Below are 20,373 nucleotides of genomic sequence, written 5' to 3' on the forward strand. Positions count from 1 at the left end.
TATAGTAATGGTTGAAATGTATGGGCCTCCAGCTTCGGCCTGTTCGTTTATTTGAGATTTCTTTTCAGTCCTAAATTTGTTTATCACATAATACAAGCACACAGAGTAATGGTGTTTGGCCACTGTGTAGCAAATACCGTTACGGTGCCTGTGTCTAGATTAGATTGAACTTAAGATCAAGCTCCCATGTCTGGCTCGAGTATGCCAAGGTTTGTGAGCACGCTTTTGGTTTGGTCTGATTCAGGTGTTTCTGTAATAAGCGCACTTTAATTTTGTATGAAATTTCGAAAAAAAAAAAGTTCTATTAATTCCCGATTCATTTGATATCACTAAAAACTAGTAGCTAGTGTACGATAGTTACGTTCGAATATAACACGCCATCTGTCAGGATATTTAGAAAGCTCTATTTCTATTTATCTTACCCAACAGAGTGATACGCGATTAAAACCAACACTTCTTCCACATTGCGTGTCATTACTGATAAATAAAATGGTGGCATTACGCTGAATTATGAGCTCATAGAAAAGATTAATACCAAATCGAGTTAGTCAAAATAAAAATTGTAATAATCACTCTCCTATGACCTAATACATAACTATAAAAACGTTAGTAAAAACTTAATCGTGTCGTGATGAAAACTATCTCTAAAAGAAACGGATGGAAATCGATATATCAGTAACTGTGCTAAACGACTACTTCTCAGGCGTAATGAAAACGATTTCAGGAGGAATATAGCTAATCTAGTACAACAATAAATGCTACCTTGTCCTCAGGGATCAGAACCTTAATGAAGAATCGTATGTAGCGCTCCGAGATGCGAAACTATATGGCCGCATTTGCCGAAAGAAAGCCGTTATGACCTGAAGTCCAAACAACAATGACCTATTTACCCATACTCTGATGATAAAAGGAGATCGTTAATTTGTCTTCTAAAATGACACTAGACTCTGCCTAGAACTCAAAGCTCAAATTCAAGCTTTTCTGAAGCGGCAGCTTTGGACAGTTGTCCAACGCATCTAGCTGCCGAAAGCTGTCAGTCACCAAGAAAGTCACCAGTTCGATTAGCCCAGCGCGAATCAGTGATCAGACATTAGCAGGCGATAGCTTCTGAGAATAAACCAAATTGAAAATGAGTGCGCTATTCAACAAATACTTGAGCATTACGCCAATGTAAAGGCATAACATACGCTACTTTTTGTAGATAGAAGCAATTTTCATTATATCGTTTCGACACAAAGTCTTTCCAAAAATATTTGGCTTCTACTGGGGCTAAAGTTTGTTCCGGAACGAATAACTTTGGGCTTCCTTCACAGCTGAATTAGGGCCAGATAGAGCAAGCTCTCTACGAGTTTAGCGTTAGATGTAAATAACCTGTATTTGCCATTTTTGTGTTCTATTTTACGTACGGACACAGCATAGTGAGGGATATTTTTCAAAAGCGCATTTTCGTTAGCAGCTACTCTTAACAGCCGTAACATAATAGTATGGCAGAAAAAAACAGACAGAAGATTCTATTAATACACATTGACAGTGTACTCTCAATACACACAGTGGTCCGTATTGTGAGCCACACAACAGGGCAACTAGAGAACGGGCAACAGTTTCAGGTCAATCTCTTCTTTTGAAGGGTCATTAGGATGATCGTTGAGGGAAGCAGACCATTTTTCTATATATTGAAAATTTACTATAGAATAAAAAAACCGCATTTACTCTCCTGCAAATATGTAAAACTGATAAGAATTGTAAGAAATTCATAAAACAGTAAGCGTAAATCATCGTTTTTCAAAAGAAAGCTGACGATAACTACAAGGGCTTACGAATGATTGCCGTGTAACTAAGAAAGCTCTGAAAATATTAAGCGAACGATGTCAAGAGACGAAACAAGGAGAACACGTTCAGTGAGTCTGTTTTACTATAAAACGATTTTATCAAATGCTGCTATAACGATGCAGTAGAAGGTGGGTATTAAAGACATATGTACCGAAAGCAAAGCATAAGGGCGCATCGGGCGCGTTCAATGCCGCCGTATTGAGAAGATGTGACATGCGTCAAGGCGTTACTGTCCTGGTTGACAGGAAAGATCAACTACTACTGCACGAATAAATAAAAAAAAACGAATACGAAGAAATTACTCAAGTTGAAAAAACGTTGGCTAGTTGACGGTGCAGTAGAAATCAATTCATATAAACACAATAGTGGTCCATACTTCACGGTCAGTACAGAACTATAATGTTTAACATAATTCTTCCTATAGTTCTCAATTAGTTAGGATAGTAGTTATAAACTATATATAAACGTTCATAGTACTGTAGTTATAGCTTCGTTGTATAGAAAATGACGATCATATGATTCAATTACGTAACACGTAATTGACCCCATGTCTCAATGCATCTCCGTCATGAAGGATATTCTCTAAAGAACCACTAAACCTTATAAAATAAACTATGGTGATACTGTATATTCAAAAACTCGTTATTCAAGGGAAGGTTGTTGTAAGTAGAACAGCCATTCATAACATCCTGTAATCCATTAACGATTGTGTTCAATTCCGTCTAAAATTAGTGGCAATACGAACCGAAAAGAGAATAGACAGGTATTTTGAGAATGGATACGGGTTTATAACCTTGAAATAGCGTTCGAAAACTTCAAGTGTTATTCCCAGAAAATATTCACTGTCAAAATCTTCAATGTACCTGTCGAAGTGGGCTTTTCCACTAAATTAGATTAGAAACTTTCAAGTCAAGGAGTTATGTCATTTAACCAAATGTATAGAATTTGTTCAAAATAAACCCCAAGAGGACAATAGATAAATCGCTATTTGTGATGACAAATATTTGAAACCAGCAGCGGACAACTGAATTAGAAGTGGAAATCTAAATATAATAATAGCTCAGCCGTTATGGTAGCATGTTCAGCTATTAGCTAGCATTAATAAAGGCCATTCAATATTAGCTCTAAAAACATATGGGGCAAATTTTTCCACTATACGTAGCTGCAGTGGTCAAGTGTAAAATATATCCCAGAAAACACGATGCACGGACCTGACACTCCATTCGTTTATAGTTAGACATTCAAACGACCTACACTGAAGACACTTATTACCACAAGGGCCCTTGGACGGATATGCTAAATCTGATAGCACTTGAAGAACTTCGATTCCAGACAAGGAAAGTGAATGTCTGTCTAGTTTATTTTGGTTTACTGACCAAAACCATTCGTAACCACCTAATACCAGATTACTACTATAGGTTTCAAAGCAAGCTATTATTTCTCATACGCGCCAAAGGACAAAAAGTATCAGGAAATCTATGAAGCAAAACAATGAGGACTCTCATAACACATGCTGGATAAAAATATTAGGAAAGTCTGGTCAAGTTAGATCTGCTGTGAGTTGAGGACACGCATCGAAAATACTCGAAGTAAACAAATGTCTCTGACAAAAAAGTCGCGCTTACGACTCGACTCAGTCCATGGCTTCTTTAAGGGTCACTCACTGTATCAGTTACGACTGCATAGGAAAAATAATTGGACCTATCATACGGAGATTCCAAAACTGTGTAAGCCCATTGTAAGAAATCAATATACAGCAGTACTGAGAGACCTGCGAAGTCCATCACAATATATAAGCGGATTATTTTTATGTTATAACCACTGCTGAACGACCAATCATCGTTGTGTCCCCTTAATTGAACGTAAGAAGTATGGCATTCATTGATAAAGCACCAACTGGCCACTAAGATTCCTTTGAAACTATCTAATGAACGTTTTTGGTAAATCATTATTAGCATGTTCCGGCCCATAATGTGATTCTCATAATATGATCTATAAGTTTCTAACACAAAATACATAGCTATTTTTTAAAGCATGTATACGAAAGAATATAAAGACACCCGTCACACATCCACAAGGTATCGGCTTTGACCCTTTAGATGATACTCATTGATTGGTTTTTCTCAAAATGGATGAATATTAATTAACATTGGCTCTCTCTGCCATCGGGGTTAGCCGGCTAACTAACACGCAATACTGCATAGGCATCGAAATTGTTTTACATCATTCCATTTAGTAGAATTATGCTGGAACTTGCTGACAGTTTACAATAGAACAACGAAACACTTTAAACTTATAATTCAACTAGCAGTATGCACAATTATCTTTTCTTCTCCTTCGATACTAACAGGCATCTTATCCGAAGAGGAAGCGACTATACCGATTATCTTAATCACTGCTAATGGCTTTCGTCGAAAGTGCAGCATTATAGAAATACATCATTGGCTGCTGATATCACCATGTTGTTTAGCTTCTTTTTGCAATACACATACTAAATCGATCCATTAAAAAACAAGGATTTCGTAAAAGTCTCTAAATTTACAATGGAATATAAGGTGTGTACAACGAATCAAGACAGAGTACTTTATTGTCATCATATTGCCTTTAATTTAGTGTTCACTTCATATATATATATATTATACTCTATAGATATATATACCAAAAAATATATTATAAATTACTGATTTTAACTGATCGATTTAACTGAAAAATCATCGTTTGTTTTCTTTCTTTCAAATTCTTTCTATTCGATCCTTTCGTCGTATAGGTCGCAAGTGAGCCCATACGCAAATTACCGTTCAGGTGCTAAATTGTGTTTAACACTAACTACAGTCGGTTTCGATAAAATAAATTTGTTTGAGCACTTTCAGGTCACGATCCACTGACAGAAACATTTTTTAACCCTAGCACTACCTAACTATTGCCGATTTCGAAAAACATAAACAATACATAACACTATGTTTAACAAGATTAGGTCCAGTAATATGAAATGTAGGGAACGTTAACCTCATATCACGAAACGGCACTATTTTATAACTGTGCGACAGGTCGCGAGATCGACTCGTACGCTTTGGAATCTGAGACCATTCACTCAGATATCATCTTTTGCACTCTTAGCAGACAATTCGAACAGTAAACAATGGAAAGTCATAAAATCAAGTCGTTCCCGAATATGGACTTTATTTTGGAATTAGAACGGCAACCGGCTCTACGATAGTCCGCCGTAGAAACGGTAAAGAATCGACTACTTGACAGTTCAAAACGTTCAGTCAAAGGTGGTTCTCGTCGAAGGCCTTTTATGAACGTAAATGACGAGATATTTTTAGCTGTAGTGCAACCCAATCTAACTCAAAGAGCCTGTTGTCACTCCAGTTAATGTATCTAACACTACAAGACTTCTTCATTTCAATCAAATTACTTAGATCAAAAAATAGCACAAATAAGTGCTGTAAGATATAAACGAGGAACAATCAAAAGTGAAAACAGCATCACAGTGACCCATTTTTGCATTGAATTGTCACTTGTGACGAAAATGTGCTTTTAGCTATAATCGCAGCCGGCCGTATCAGTGGGTGGATGCACTTGAACCAGCGAGGTATCACCTATTATAGCAAATGGACAACTATAATAACTTACGGCGTCTGCTTGGCCTACTGCAGGTATTATCGGCTGCAGCTGCATGAGTCTTGATTACGGCTGAAATGTACAGTCAACGATTCGAGTAGGTGATAAAATAATAACAGCCATATTTAGTGAACAGAAATAAGCCAAAACAATTACATGACAACGCTCGAATCACATTTCAACAATTAGGATGACAAAAAAAAAGTTAGAACTGGGGTCTCCAGCATCCACCATACTCGCCACAGTTTGCTCCCATCGATGACCAATTTTTTCAAGAAGTCCTTTATATGGTTCAAATCTCAACATGATATGAAAATTAGTTTTCGGGATTTCCGGGACATTCGTAACACGGATTTCAATAAAAGGGAAATAAACAATTTACTGCCCAAATTTCTGAAGGTCATGTATAATGATTATGCATACTGTGATCGAAAACAAAACAACTAGCTATGTTTGAAAAAAGTTGAAAAGTTAGAGTGATTTTCTAAACAACAATTGGATAAATCACAGTGCTTTTCCAGCGTATTACAGATTACCGGCAATGTCTAATTTTTCACCTACTTGTTTTATACGGCCACAAGGCAGGCAGTGCATCCAATTAAGATAGAACCTAGCGTTGAACAACTGTAATGGATCAATCGTCGGTATTCTGAGGTCAAAAAAAGTTTGATTTGACTGTAAATATATTATTAAGATTTATATTATTGGAGTAGCTTATTGAGCATACTTTTTACAGCTACGTATCGCATATAGCCGATCTTTACTGAACTTGCTATAAATAAATTGAAGCGAAAATGTTGTTGAGTTAACATTAGAGTTCAGCGCATTTTGAGTTCAATAGAATGGCTATATTCACACAACGAGCTTTCCAAATATACCTGTATAGTAATCAAGGTGGCCCCGAAGTATAATATATCGAATGAAATGTACGATAATTATCGACCACGCATATACGGCACGGCGCACGGCAACTGTGCAAATTGACCAAAGCGATGTAACAAGCAAATAATTCGACACGCCGATTCTACGTTCCTGTAACTTACAACACAGCACACTACAGGAGATTTGTTCCAAATCTAAATGCTCTCTTTTATATAATTGGAGTTGTATGGTAAGCAGTGTTCTTGAATTGAATTTAGAAAATACACAACTATATCAGTTATAGCGAAATAGGCCGACATAGTTTTTTCGGTCCATGATAATAATAGTAAGTGGCCTAATGTTAGATCCTAGAATTTGCTCAGCTGTTGTGTAAACATAAACTGATTCGAGCTTCATTCCTGCCTAGTGAAGTTGATTTTACCGAGAACCGGCTATTTATTATAACCACGATGACCCGCCTGATAAGCCAAACAGTTTTAGCGTCGACTTTGAACAAGCGCACATTTATACAACCTTCCACTAAAAAAAGTGATAACTCCAGGGTTGGTTTAAAAGCAAGCATCACGCAATCTATGCAGAAAGCTCTGATGGCAACAATATCTGTGGCTACTTGTTCCAATTTAATCTCAGTGAAGAATACTGTTGTGTTTATGAAAAAGCCCCCAAGATATTTTTATATGACTGGTTTAAAATGCCGCCAACAGGTGAAATGCTAAGAAATGATGATCTGTGAGCATGACGTGTCTTGAGCACAGTACTGGCCACAGACCATGATCTAAATGCTTGCTTCCCACAGTAGATTTAGGAAAACACCAGATGTTTTTTTTTTTTTAAGAAATAGCTTCCTAGAATACAGCTTTTTGCGCCTCGTTGTGTTACAGCTCAAAGTAAAGATACCAATGCTCTGTTCTCAATCTAATTTGTCAAAGTTATTTACGCACAACATGAGACTTTTCCTAAAACACTTGAATTCTTTGGCGAACCTTGGCTTCAGAAATAGTACTTGCCAAATTGGACGCTTAAATCGGCTCTTGAAAAATACAACATGAGGAATACAAATATTTATTTTTGGTCAGTCACTCAAAATGTTTTGTATTTTTCAATCAACAGTAACATCAACCATTTTGCGCGGTAAATATTTACTTTCAGCAATAACGAAGAGTATAAAATAACTAAAAAAACAGATAACGAGGAACATTTGATTGTTGTTCTTTACAACTCCATTGTTATATTGTATAAGAGCAATATATCTACGTAGGATCGCGACGATAGTAGGAGTTTAATAAAACCTAACGTACAACTGGAATAAATATAGGCAGCCCGGTGTACGTCGACGGCACAAAAGTATCTGAGTGTCTAAACAGGCCAAAGAAATAATAATGGCGTAGCTTCGAAGAAGCGCATCTATACGGCAACTGAAATGACAATGCTCACATGCACCTTCCAGTAGTCGTTTGCGTTCTATGACTAGCTCTTCAGTAAAACGCTTTTTATGGATAGTTGTTAAGTAGAGAGTCCGCTAAATTGCGACTGGAGCTTTCATGGTGAAACATTGCGGGCTATGGGTTAAATTAACTTCAGTAATATAGGTAACCCGAACAAGTAATTATTATACCCCCAGGCTGCTTAGCTATTACTTTATAAGAATGTAATATTGATTCCCACGGAGAAGGAGCGACATCCATAACGATGACACAAATGCTTTATGCCCAGCTGAGGGCTAACACCGAGGGGTGACATGTTTCGAAGGTGTGTCGACTTTATGGAAAAACCAATGTTACGTGTGGTATGGATGAGCAAGGATAATACCATGAGATACAGAAACAGTGTGAAAAAGTTTGTAGGAGTCCGCAGGAACATTTACCAGTTGTTTACAGCAAACTTAGCAAAAGCCACCTTTCGAAGACGAAGCAAGAGAGCGTTGTGCCTCATAAATGAAGTTAAGAAGTTTACAACAAACAACACTTTCGTAAAGTTATTTTTTTTAGAAGAAGCTTGTTATTATTTCTGTTTAAAGATCTGTTCAATAATAATACTAATAGTAAAGTAGAGATAATTACCGTCATTTTACAGATTTTTTTTAACAAATTTAAAGAAATTCCCAAAAATTCCAATCAACGGAGTCAATATGCGCAATAAGATTTGCGTAATCATGCGATTTAAATATCATTATTTGAAAATGTTGACTAATAACTATGTTGATAATCGAACCATGTATATCGCAAGGGTACATATGTGAAATTTAATTGGCAAATAAACCGTGAATGACGTATTAGGTGAGGCACCAAAATTTTAGGGGATTATTTAGCTTGAATGCGTAGCGGAAATAGTATGCCCTTCTATTTTACCCAATACAACATTCCGACCAATTTAAGCTAGTCAAGGCCTTTCTGTAATTACGTAAACCTCTAACAATTGTTTATTTATTTCGATGATTACGGCATCGCGTGCGGTTACTTTAAACAACCCTGCTGTACTAAGACAAGCAAACAAATCATCTTGTGAGCTGTGTGCTGGCCTTATAAATCATAGATTTTTTAGGTAGTGCGAGTATGCTAAAAAGGATCATCTTATTCCCAATACACTTCAGCTCACCTATATAGCAATGTAATGTATCAAGAAATATTTTACTGTTAACGCCCAGTACTCAGAATATACAGCAGTCATTCTAGCCAATAGAACGTCAACATTTTATATATATATATATATATATATATATTTATATATGTATATATATACGATCATTAAAGCAAACTATGTGTGCAAAGAGAAGCATTGATTTCTAGGCTGAGTTGTCAATTGAACCGGTGGTTATATCACCGTGACTACTGGCTGAATGGAGTTGGACAAAAAAAAATAAAACTAATTTTCGTCCTTCATGCATTAGCAGCTACTACAAGTAAAACTATATATATATATATACATATATATATAAATTTAAGACTTCACTTACACATATGCGGGCTTGAGAAAAACGTCATCAAGCGCTTGATTTAACCACATCAGCCGATGAGTGATTGGTAGAATTTCTAGCAAATGGATAATTCTGGTACGAATTCACACTTAATCCATCGGCGAAATCACACTTCGTTCTAGCTGTGAACTCTACTATATCTATCTTGATGCAGGACCTCACTGTCTATAGGTCATAAATAATTGTCTGTTTCACAGCACGATCTGTCAACCTAGCCGGTCGTCCATAGCTCAGATTGTTCTTGTGAAATATCCACTTCTCTTCCTATTATTACAAGTAATTTGCTATTATGCACACAACGATCGACACAGCTGATCGCGTCCTCGTGGACAATATCGCCATCGTTGGCGTCTGTCGTCGCTATAGTTCGCCGTTCCCGTAGGTGGTCATGAGCTATAGACGTGCTATGCATTCACGCATATTAGGCAGCAACTTCCTCCGGTCTTCTTTTGCGCATAGCCGACTCAGGAGTTGTCTATTGACCCGAATTCATTGACCTGACTACACGGTGAAGCGATTAGAACACCGTGACCAGCTGCCCCAACCTATGCTACTATGTACTACAACACGGGTAGAGAAGCAGATCGGCGGGCAGCTGACCACTGCCGGAAACCGTCACGCACACAGGCCAGATGGATGCACTAAGAGCAAAACAGAGAAACACCCGGCGAGTTGGTTACCTAAACTGCAACTTTTTAGCGGCAGCAGAAAAATGGAGCATTAAACCGAAGGTACCGACCTTAGTTTGTTCGAAATTGACGGTTAGTGTGCCTTTATTGCCTGCTTAGCGAGCAGTCTCGTTGCACAGGGCAACCATACAAATCGATAGAGATTTACTTAGATTGATTAAATAGAACCACAGGCGAAAAAGTGGGACCGGAATCTAAAAGTGTAAATACGACACAGATGAACTAACAAGTGCATTTATTCCTGAAGGAATAAGGATGGCATGGGGGTTATAGCGGAAGCGGGTTACAGGTCAGGCGATTATCCACAACGTCACCTCGCTACTTTTCCCAGAAGCTTGTCTCGTTGATTGTTTGCTGATGTTGATGCTGACGTTTCCATCGGCGGCTATTGCCTTTACTGCCTCACGTAATTGTTATCGTCGTCAACTACCACTGATGACAGTTGTAATTTCCGGTACAGTCGATGTGCTGCCGCTGTCGGAAACCAGACGAGGCCTCTTGTCACAGTTTTCTATTAGTTTATTAGTTTGCAAAATGACCCTTCGAAAAAGAGCAACCCATTCGGGAGCCGTCCTGGTTCATGTGCATACGTACACAAACGCACACACGTACGCACGCATGCATGCACGCCTATAACAACAGCAATCATGGATGGTATCGTTACCGATGGATAACTAGGTACCATCTATTGAATACAGTCTGTTGTCGTGTACTTCGCCGCTGCCCGTAATTTTTTTCTTGTTTCAGTATAACAGCGGAATGACAAAGCCAGTTCGAGATTTCTAGTACGACTCAACCAGCAGATGCGCCTACAATTGAACGGGCAGGGAACAGCGACAGCAGGTACCGACAGAAACGGTAAATCAGTGGCCGCAGCGGCAGCTTATTCGGGAACCCGTTCGGTACTACACTTTTCTAATGGGAGTTGTAGCAGTGCTGATCGTTGCAGTAAGAAGTAAAAACCATTAACGGGTGCCATTTTTCGTTCGCTGTCCTACGCTATCGAGCGCGCTAATCTTATCCCTTTTAGGTTTATTTTCGAGTAACCACAGAATAAGATCATCCGTACTCCTGACACTCTTTTGAGTAGTCACCGTAGCCGCTGCTACTGCTGTAGTGGTGATCACAATAGCAGTAACATACTCAGACACAAACATACATCACCCACACTCCGTAGCACTCAACACTCGAACTAACACTCAATACACAATCAGCACCAGCTCTCTGCCTACTGCCATTGCGGATAGAAATAACACAACGATACTAATAATAACAATAATAATACGGAATAGTCGGGTGTACCCGACAGACAGACGAGCGACCGGGCGGTAGGCTAACGAACAACAACAGCGAAGCCACAGCAATGGAGAAACAGCAGCAGCGGTTGTCGCAATCGCGTTTGTAGGCCGTCGCCGCGATTACAGACACATTAGCAGTAGCAGTAGCAGGAGCAGCCTGATAAACATAAGTCGAACGATACAGGCAGGCAGGCAGACAGGCAGGCAAGTGAGTTCTCCTGCAGAATCCAACTCAAAGTCAACAGGACAGGTAACCCCTGCCGCTGTTGTAGCCGCACGACAGTAATATCGACACACGCTCTTACGGCTCAGACGTACATAGGATTGAGGCATACACACAAGAGAGACCAACTAGAACCGGCGGCAGTTGCCGCTGCCGCTGCTTCTGCTTTCCGTCTGCACTCGCCTTCGCCTTACACGCACAACAGACACTGACTGAATGAATGAATGAATGAATCAATCAATTAACGAAAAGTCTGTTAGTCGAAGGTTATCTGCTGCTATACGTATGTGTTCTGTTTCCATGGAGACGAGTACGGCTGGCCGTCTGAAACACCGTTTAACGGCGGTACGGGACGTAAAGCTCGAACAATCGGTTCTGCCATTTCCTGTGATTCTTACTGTTGTTATTATTACGTGCCCATTCAAAAAAATATCAAAACAAACAGACAACAACCGCGCACAGGTTTCTACTTTGTGCAGACGAGACCCTTCGACTAACAATATTCGGGGTAGCAGTAGTAAGGGCTCTCGCCCCATGAACCTTGGATCTCCTAATCTTGGTTCGGTAGGTAGTTTCTATATTATTTCAAGCCGAAAGGCTCGAAAAGATGGCTAATGTGCTATAAAATTCCATAAATCGCTTAACGATTCATGCTTCCGTTGAGTTCCCCACCTCGCTAGATGAGTTAAGTCCCGGACGGGGTCTTGTCTATTCTACCGAAGCTTCCTTTTCCATTTTACAGGTACTAACCATTACTGTTGACTTCCAATGTCGAGTATGTCATGGATAGGACTGAGTTGGTGGGTGTAACCATTTGAAGCAGGTAGAAGAACGATAACAGAAAATTAAGTCGCCCGTGTGGGTTTACAGAGCATTACAATTTGTCCATTCAATTTTTGTCGAACATACTTTTACCGAGAGCCGGGCCATGACAAGTGTCATTCTAAAAATCTATTTTAGAATAAGGCTGCTTCTCGCTGCGGATCGCGAGGGGAGCTTTGACGGTACGGTAAGCGCCTCCGGGAAACGCCGCACGAAGCTGTAAAACTAAAAAAAAGCCGTACATGTATGATAACTGAATTACCGAAAAACGAAAAAGTCAACTATAATAGATATTTAGCTATGCAAGAATTCGAACACGCCAGAGGAGTGGAACCTACTCGAACCCGTTCTCAATTGTTTTACAAGATCAAAAAGTTTTCTGAGCCTCCAGCTTTCTGTCGAAAAATACATCGTAATACACTAACATTGTATCAAGTACTCAATTTTTCAAAGGAAATTTCTGTAAAATTGTTCTACTTCAGCGATGTTATTGGCGTACAGCAAAAACGCCGCCGAAAAACCACGCGTCGACAAACAAAGTGATTTCTTAGACCGTTGTGCTATCATAGCCAAAACATGGCACTGGCTTACCTAACCTATTTGTCAATAAGCTACTCCTACATGGCGTTAAAGACTGACAATAGAGCGTAGGATTTTGATAGGTTCAGTCTAAATATTGGATAGTCAAAAAAGTATTGACGGCTTCAATATATGAAATGAGTAATTTGTACATGTAAAGTGGATACTATTTTATTATCTGCCAAGTGATTTTAACCTCGATTGACACATAGAATCTTCTATTGAGTAAAACATTTAAATAGCAATAGCAATAATTCAACAAATACTTTACGTCTATTAGAGCAAATACTCGATCCTTTGTGAATGCACACTATAAAACTGTTGACATAAAAATCACTACAAAAAATATGTTTGAATGGTGTATTTGCGGAAAAGTATTGGCAACACACATGGTGTCGACAGTTGAGCTTTATAGAATGATAAGTTCCGTGGTAATTAAGGGACAAGACTATACCGCTGACGAGGTACTTTAATACTTGATACTAATAATATTTAAAGCAGATTCTAAACGGGACGTCGATTAATATAGATGAAGGTCATACCTACAATCCTCTGCCTAACCATAGATGATACACATTGAAGGTTGGTAGACAAAAATTATTTACCAGTATTATTTTTCTCATTGAGATTATTGCTCGCTTAGGTTTGCATATTGCAACTCCATAAAACTTTTCCATATTTTAAAAATTATGACCTGTTTTGCGCAGCGATGGAAAACAGCAACTAAAACTACTGTATATACTCTTTGAATTAGTTTTTCAACGTCATAACTCTCATTTTAATGATGACTTCGTGTTTTGGAACAAACGTCGCCCTGTTATAACATTTCCTTTAATCGTAAGAGGCTATTTTGTGTCTCACTTCTTGTATTAAATAGGCAACGCAGCAACATGTCCAGTGAAACCGTAGAGCGACAGGGACTCAACTAGTCATTTTCAAAAGTAAAACAAAAACTGTCGGTTAGAATTAATATCGGATCCTATAAAGATTACCCTTGAGAACACCCTGAACCTTGCATAGTTTTCCTGCAAATTATGGCGGAAAGTGTTCCGGAGGTAAGTTCTTCAGAAAACATAGCTAGCACGAAATAGAATTTCGCCTAAATTATTCACATTAAAAATACTCAGCCAGCCACTTGTTGAATGTGTATTCGAACCCTAGCATCCCAACTATCTACAGGTAACTAGGCATGGTTGCTAAACAGGTGGTCCCACCGGAATCATTTGACTAGCTATAAATCATCACCATTACAATTACTATAAAGGTAACTCCAGCTCGATTGACTCACATTTACTTAAATAAATCTGTATACGAACGTCCAAAGTACGATCGGAGATGTCAATATCATACAAGATTTCAATGGTGTCAGACTTTCATCATTTCTGGCAATGGTCACAGCGTTCAGTCAAATTAGTTTCTATGAGATGTGACCGTACAAATCGATTGTACGAAGTTTTCCCCTCATCGAGTTCTGTTGGTACAAATACTGAAACTCGAAGAAGTTACTTTTTGATTCATAACGGCAAATATTTGTTTTAAATGTTGTAATTCGTCTATTATTTATCTAACGACTTTCGTAAGCTGTTCTCGCTTAGGTCCCCTATCAATTAAAGCCTCAGATAACATACCTATTTGCAAGCACTTCAGTAACGCCGGAATATATATGCACGTCTTATCTATCGCCTATATTCTGTAACAGTGTCTGTTTTCTTGATTTTGAAGTTGCTATTAACAGCTGAAAGAGCGCTCTGTTTACTCGTTCGCAAGACATCTATCGTAAATCTGGATTTGCAATCACATTTATAATTCTTGCCGACGCAATGCGCCGTCTTTACACAAACAGTGTAAAATAATTATTACCACGCCCCACGCAGGTTATCATTATTCTCGAGGCGGGTTTTTCTTTTTCTATATTTCCTCTCTATTTATTCATTTCTTATGTCTGTCTACTCGGAACATTTTGGATTTAATAATGCTTAAAAGCATCTTGCGCTACAGGCCATCACGCATTTTATATATCTAATCTTTTTATCGCTGGTAATCTAACCATGCCTTAGTGGTAGTTAGCTTCATATAATCACATCTGCCTACAGACAAGACATATCATTTGAGCAATGGTTCTACGCCTACAAGAGTACGGCAATGCAGGGATAGATTGAAGCTGCCTGTAACCACCTTCGGTAATGAATATCTCGTTACTCGAGATTTAATAGAGTTTCATTCGTACCGTTCCGACAAAATGCATAGTACCAACGCAGATTCTCAACGGCATTCGTGAACAGTTAACAAGGAGAGATTCGTCTTTTTTGCACTGAGGATTTAAAAAGATTTGATTAATTAATTCTGTGTGACAGCGTCACCATCAATACAATAATTATAACAATGAGAGTGTACTATAGAGTACACTTCTCAGTAGCTAAAGAATATAAGCTGCTCTTTAATAGCATACGTCAATTGAATTTAAACTTGTGGTCTCTAATATGAAGATGTGGTCACATGCGTTCTCAGGCGAAGATACTTTCGTAGCAAGAGCTTCATACACTGCTACGCCAGAATACTTACGATCCTTTTACGATAAAACTCACTTAATCTCCATTTGTTTTTACCTGCAAAGAACCACTTCAAGCCTACTGCACTCTACGGAAACGAATTTTTACCTCATTCGATTCTGAGCACTATCGGTATTGCGATTAAAAAGGAGCCTAATTGGTCTTGAAGTAATGAGAATTTTCTACTGAGTACTGCGCAACGCAATACTATCGACAAAGAGCTATTATACTGTGTGTTCCTCCTGAGATTATACTAGAGAATGGCCCATGGATTTTGCTCGCACATTGAAAAGATAATCGTCATTTCAGATCAAGTAAATATTGCGCGCTATTATTAACACGTTGGAGAAACAAACACTGATCATAACCGCATGCTGCCAGCCGTCACTAAAAAGATATATAAGATTTTTCTTTTAAAGGGTTTAAAAGATTTCTTGTATAGTAACAGCTTGGGATCTTAGAAATTCCGGCCTAAGAAACCTCTAAGCGAAGCGCAGCAGCGGCAGGTTCTGTTCTGATGGAAAAATCTGAGTGATTTAAAAGAAAAAACAACACCATACACCGACATTATAGAAGCTCTGTTCATGATTCCTTTTGAAACTGATGAAAACATATTTGCATTATAAAAATAGGAAGGATATATCGATTTGTTTTCTCGATATGCATGTGCATCACTCTCCGTTTCTGTGATGCGTTTGTAACTCCTAAGGCTATGTCCGGGGTCATATGCCTGCGTAGGCATGCATAGCTGTAGGCCACTTTTGAAGCCTAGCTGTAAAAGCCGCCGTAAAAGGCGCTGTAAGAACCGGTATAAAATTCGTAAATATATAATAATATAACGAGCAGGAAGGATTTAATACGACCATAGTTTAACATATCAGCGGAACTTTGTAGCGGCTTCCAAAAACTTACTCAATACTCCTAGATCTATACGCGACTCGTCTATTACCTCAGATGAGAAAATAACGGAATCGCTAAATTTGTATTAATTTTAAAGAAAATGACTTTTTCTATTTTTCATATGCAGACGTAGAACTAGATAGTTGTCTTCAATTGTCTGTAGCCTTATTAGATAAAATAAATACTTTATTAAACTTATTAAATGTAATATCATATATTTCAAAAATCATTTTTTCTTAAAAATTATAAACATAGTAAAATTCTTATAAAACATATATCTGCCCGCACGGTAGACCGGCTTAAACACTCGGAACGATTTGCAATACCAAGGAAAAATATAGATTGATACTACTATATCTCAACCAAGTAGTGCAAAGTTGCAGCGGATCATAAAAAGCTGCCAAATACTGTTCTTCTCGATCTATATTTGATCGGCCTATTATCTCAACCGAGTGAATGCTAGAATCTTACTTTTTAAATTACTGTTTCTATTAGAATCAGATGTATCACCCGTAATTTTAAAGATGAAATCATCTTATCATAGTCAAGCCTTTATCCATGCTTTAAGCAGAACACGATGTTATTCACGACGTGAGTCTTGAAAAACGCTTAATTGTATCCTTTTCCAGAAAGGGATCCTATAGATCTCAGGAAATGTAGCGAGAAACTAAAAGGCAGCGATTAGGTGTTAAGTATGTTAATACGAAGACTAGATACTTTTATGTTCGCCAATGTGTCTAATGCACTCACATTGAGATTACTTTTTATGTTTTTATAAGCTTATCAAATCACACGATCATCCATACATATCTTAAATATAAAATAATTTTACGTCGTTATCCTGTACTTGATTACTTCGTGATTCTATTTAATGCAAATACCGAAGATTTTTTTCATCCTTCTCTAATAGAGCAGTCTACGTCGACAGTCCATATCAGGCTGGTTTGTTAGCGCACCTCAGAGGTCCTCGAGTAAATAGTAATGAATTAAGCCATCAGTTCAGAAGTATTCTCTGGTTTATATATTGGAAGCTGTGTTGAAATCAAACTGCCCTTAAATTTAAGTGGTTCTATTACAGGTACAATAAATACGTCCACCACTATATTTGCAGTAGTGTAGGAACTGTGTTAAGCGAAGCAACCCACACTATCGAGGGTCTTTGTTATGTCCCGTTCCCACTGGAGCTTTAAGAAAACTTAAATAATAGTATGTGTCTACTCATGTAATACTAACTTCTAACTGATATAATACATACGCTTGCAACACATATAATAAAACGATTCATTGAATTAAGCCATAACAGAGTTCCAAGAAGAATACTTTTCACCGTTTACAGTAATGCGCGAAATCTAATTTGAGCTATATTTATTAATAAGCTTATCGAAAGTCGCGCCCTTGCTAAACAGCTGTTTCCTGTTTTTATTATGTTTTGAAAAATAATCGGCTGGTTAACGAGAATTTCTCTGGTTGTTCATTTAAAAAGATCGCCTAGTTGATGGTGGACAAACATCGAGCAGTTCTGCGTTCGTATGATACACCAATACCGATAATAAACTCCGCATTCTATTCACTTTGATTAAAACTACAACAATGTGAGAACATTGTTGCGAATAAAAGTGTGTTCGAAAGTGATAAGGATCGTGACGGAGAATTTGAAGCACTTAAAGGTAGCTTGCTAGGCCTAGTACATCAAACTGCGCGCTGCGCAGTTCTTTTAAACTTGGCGCTCTTTCGCTGTTGATCCGTCTGGGGTGTTTTCTTGTGAAAATGCAATACCTGTTGCCCATCGTGTAGATCCAGTCAGCAACTCGATGGAACACGATCTGATTGTTGTATCGGGGGGTGGGGTGGAGGTGTTGCTTGTTTACGATTCTACTGATGTCGCTTCAACAATTATTACCTACTGTGCCTTCCGCCCATTTTCAGAATCTGTTCCATGAACTCCTTCGATATATACTGTATGTACCCTCTCTCTATTCGCAGCGGTAACAGCATGCATATGTCTGCCTGGCTGTCCGTTTCTCCTAGTAGCTGGGAAGAAGCGGACGGACGGGAAGGGGACGTCGTTCGCGCGAATCAGCGCGCGTTCAGCCCACACGTCTACATGCGCAAAATCATCGTCTTCACTACCACTGCTAGAACTAATAATAACAATAATGATAGACATTACGCGACCGGACTGAGAAATGACTCGGTCAGCGGTGCCGAAATAAACAGGGAGAGAGTGATATTGTCGTCGTTTTTGTCGCTCGGTTGGTGCTAGCAGTGATAGGCGCCATCTTTGTTGTTGTTGTTGTTGCTGTTGTGTTGTTCCCGCGTTCCTTCTGTCCGCCAATCGATGAAGCGAGCGAGTAGGCAGTCGTCCGCCTTCGTTTGGCCTCTGGCCGACGACGATGGTGCTGCTTCTAGCGATTGCGGTGTGACATGAGCGAGTGCTCTCAATGAGTGAGCGGCGTTGGCTCGACACTGCGCAGCGGGCAGAGCCCGTATAGCAAAGAGAAATCTCTATTTGAATGTCTCTCTCTGGATGTGTTTGTGCTTGTGAGAGTGTGCGTCTGTGTCTGTGTTTGTGTCTGTTCTCCGCATGTTCGCCCGCTGGCTTCTGCTCGAAGCAGGATCAGCCGCGGTGTGATATATTGAAAATGTTTTGACACAGACTGCTGCCGCCGTGCAATCGTTAGGCAGCAGCGACAACCGAATGGCCCGCTGCTGAGTGCATGCGGTCGATCTGTCTGTGTGCCGGTTTGTCGTGTGTTCGTGAGCTCCGCGTTTGTAATGGTGGTGTCGTCTGTCGTTTCGACGCCCGTCAACGCCACCAGTGGCTGCAATCAACACTATCTTCACTGAACTAGGACTGTGACAGAAAGAGAAGGCTCGCCGTGTACTGTGAGCCTGTGTGGCGTCTACCGGTCTCTCCGTGAGCACTAAACATCGTCGCTACTCGGCTGTGTCCTGCAAACGTTACCGCACACAAAACTTGAATACCTGTAGACTGGTGCCGCCGTACTCGCTGTTGCTGTGTTGTGATCCGTTACGGTCTACTACAGCGTACGGCCTATTCATCCAGGTCTCAACTGTTTGACTTCAAAGCGCTCTTTGCGGTGCAGTTGCAACAGCCAACAGGAAGGCAGGCTTTGAAGACTGACGTTATTTTCATACACAGGAAAATAGACGAAAGAACGCTAACAACCGAGCTCATTGAATACTGCAGACTCTAGCGAGGATACTGCTTCTGCTATCAGCACAAATAAGTGAAACTGAAGGCCAGTGCGATGTCCTATTACTGCCGGCACCAACGCTATCATTACTGTGCTTACACTGTTTACTACTGCTGTATCAACAGCTGCCGCAGAGTGCGGATTACTTTCATCGAACAGTAGTAGTAGTAGTAGCAGTAGTGGTAGTAGTGGTAGTAGTAGTAGTAGTGGTAGTAGTAGTAGTAGTAGTAGTAGTAGTAGTAGTAGTAGTAATAGCAGCAGCAGCAGCAGCAGTAGTAGCAGCAGCAGCAGCAGCAGCAGGACGACAACGACGATGATGATCACATGCTTCCTATAAGTGGGATACGCGAGAAGAGCGTAGTTTGCTCGGTAGTTGCCTGCTCCTGGCGCCACCATCATCGCTGCTGTCCGTCTCGGAAAAGACTGTCGAAGTGAGTGACTCCCACCGCGAGAGCTACAACAACACACTGGATGCTGTATTCTACTTGTATAGAGTTTGTTGTTGTTGTTGTTGAATGAGTTCCTCATTGAGTAAGTAAGTAGTCGATCAACCTCCTTCAATTGTATGTCGACATTCGTATTGTTGAACGTGAATACCCATCCCTTCATGACGCAGTTGGATGTTGCGTTATCGTGTGCAATCGTTGTTACCGCCGCGGGCGCTATATTTCTACTATTCTCTATAGTTTGGCGACTACGGTTTCCTTCGGTGATGTGTTGATGTTATTGGCGCCACTGGTGCAAGAACGATCGCCATCGTCCCCACTTCACTACAGGCTGCTATT

General features: G+C 39.5%; 1 protein-coding gene across 6 annotated transcripts in view; it reads right to left on the reverse strand.

Annotated features, from left to right (window-relative positions):
* ifc (delta4-sphingolipid-FADS-like protein ifc) overlaps nt 1-20,373 on the reverse strand; it is a 35,774-nt gene that overhangs the window by 14,394 nt on the left and 1,007 nt on the right. For 2 of the 6 annotated variants that reach the window (XM_086969163.1, XM_086969162.1), the window contains exons 1-2: nt 18,147-18,272; nt 12,271-12,567 (exon numbers count right to left, since the gene is read on the reverse strand). In XM_086969163.1, coding sequence (XP_086825289.1) covers nt 12,271-12,334 — 64 coding nt within the window. In that variant the 5' untranslated portion in view covers nt 12,335-12,567; nt 18,147-18,272. Of the gene's footprint in view, nt 1-9,289; nt 9,952-10,226; nt 11,573-12,270; nt 12,568-18,146; nt 18,292-20,373 lie in introns of those variants that run through there. The other 4 variants (XM_086969159.1, XM_086969165.1, XM_086969161.1 and 1 more) reach the window with 4 other exon arrangements.

The sequence above is a fragment of the Varroa jacobsoni genome, unplaced genomic scaffold (genome assembly GCF_002532875.2).
Source record: "Varroa jacobsoni isolate VJ856 unplaced genomic scaffold, vjacob_1.0 scaffold_669, whole genome shotgun sequence".
Taxonomy (NCBI): domain Eukaryota; kingdom Metazoa; phylum Arthropoda; class Arachnida; order Mesostigmata; family Varroidae; genus Varroa; species Varroa jacobsoni.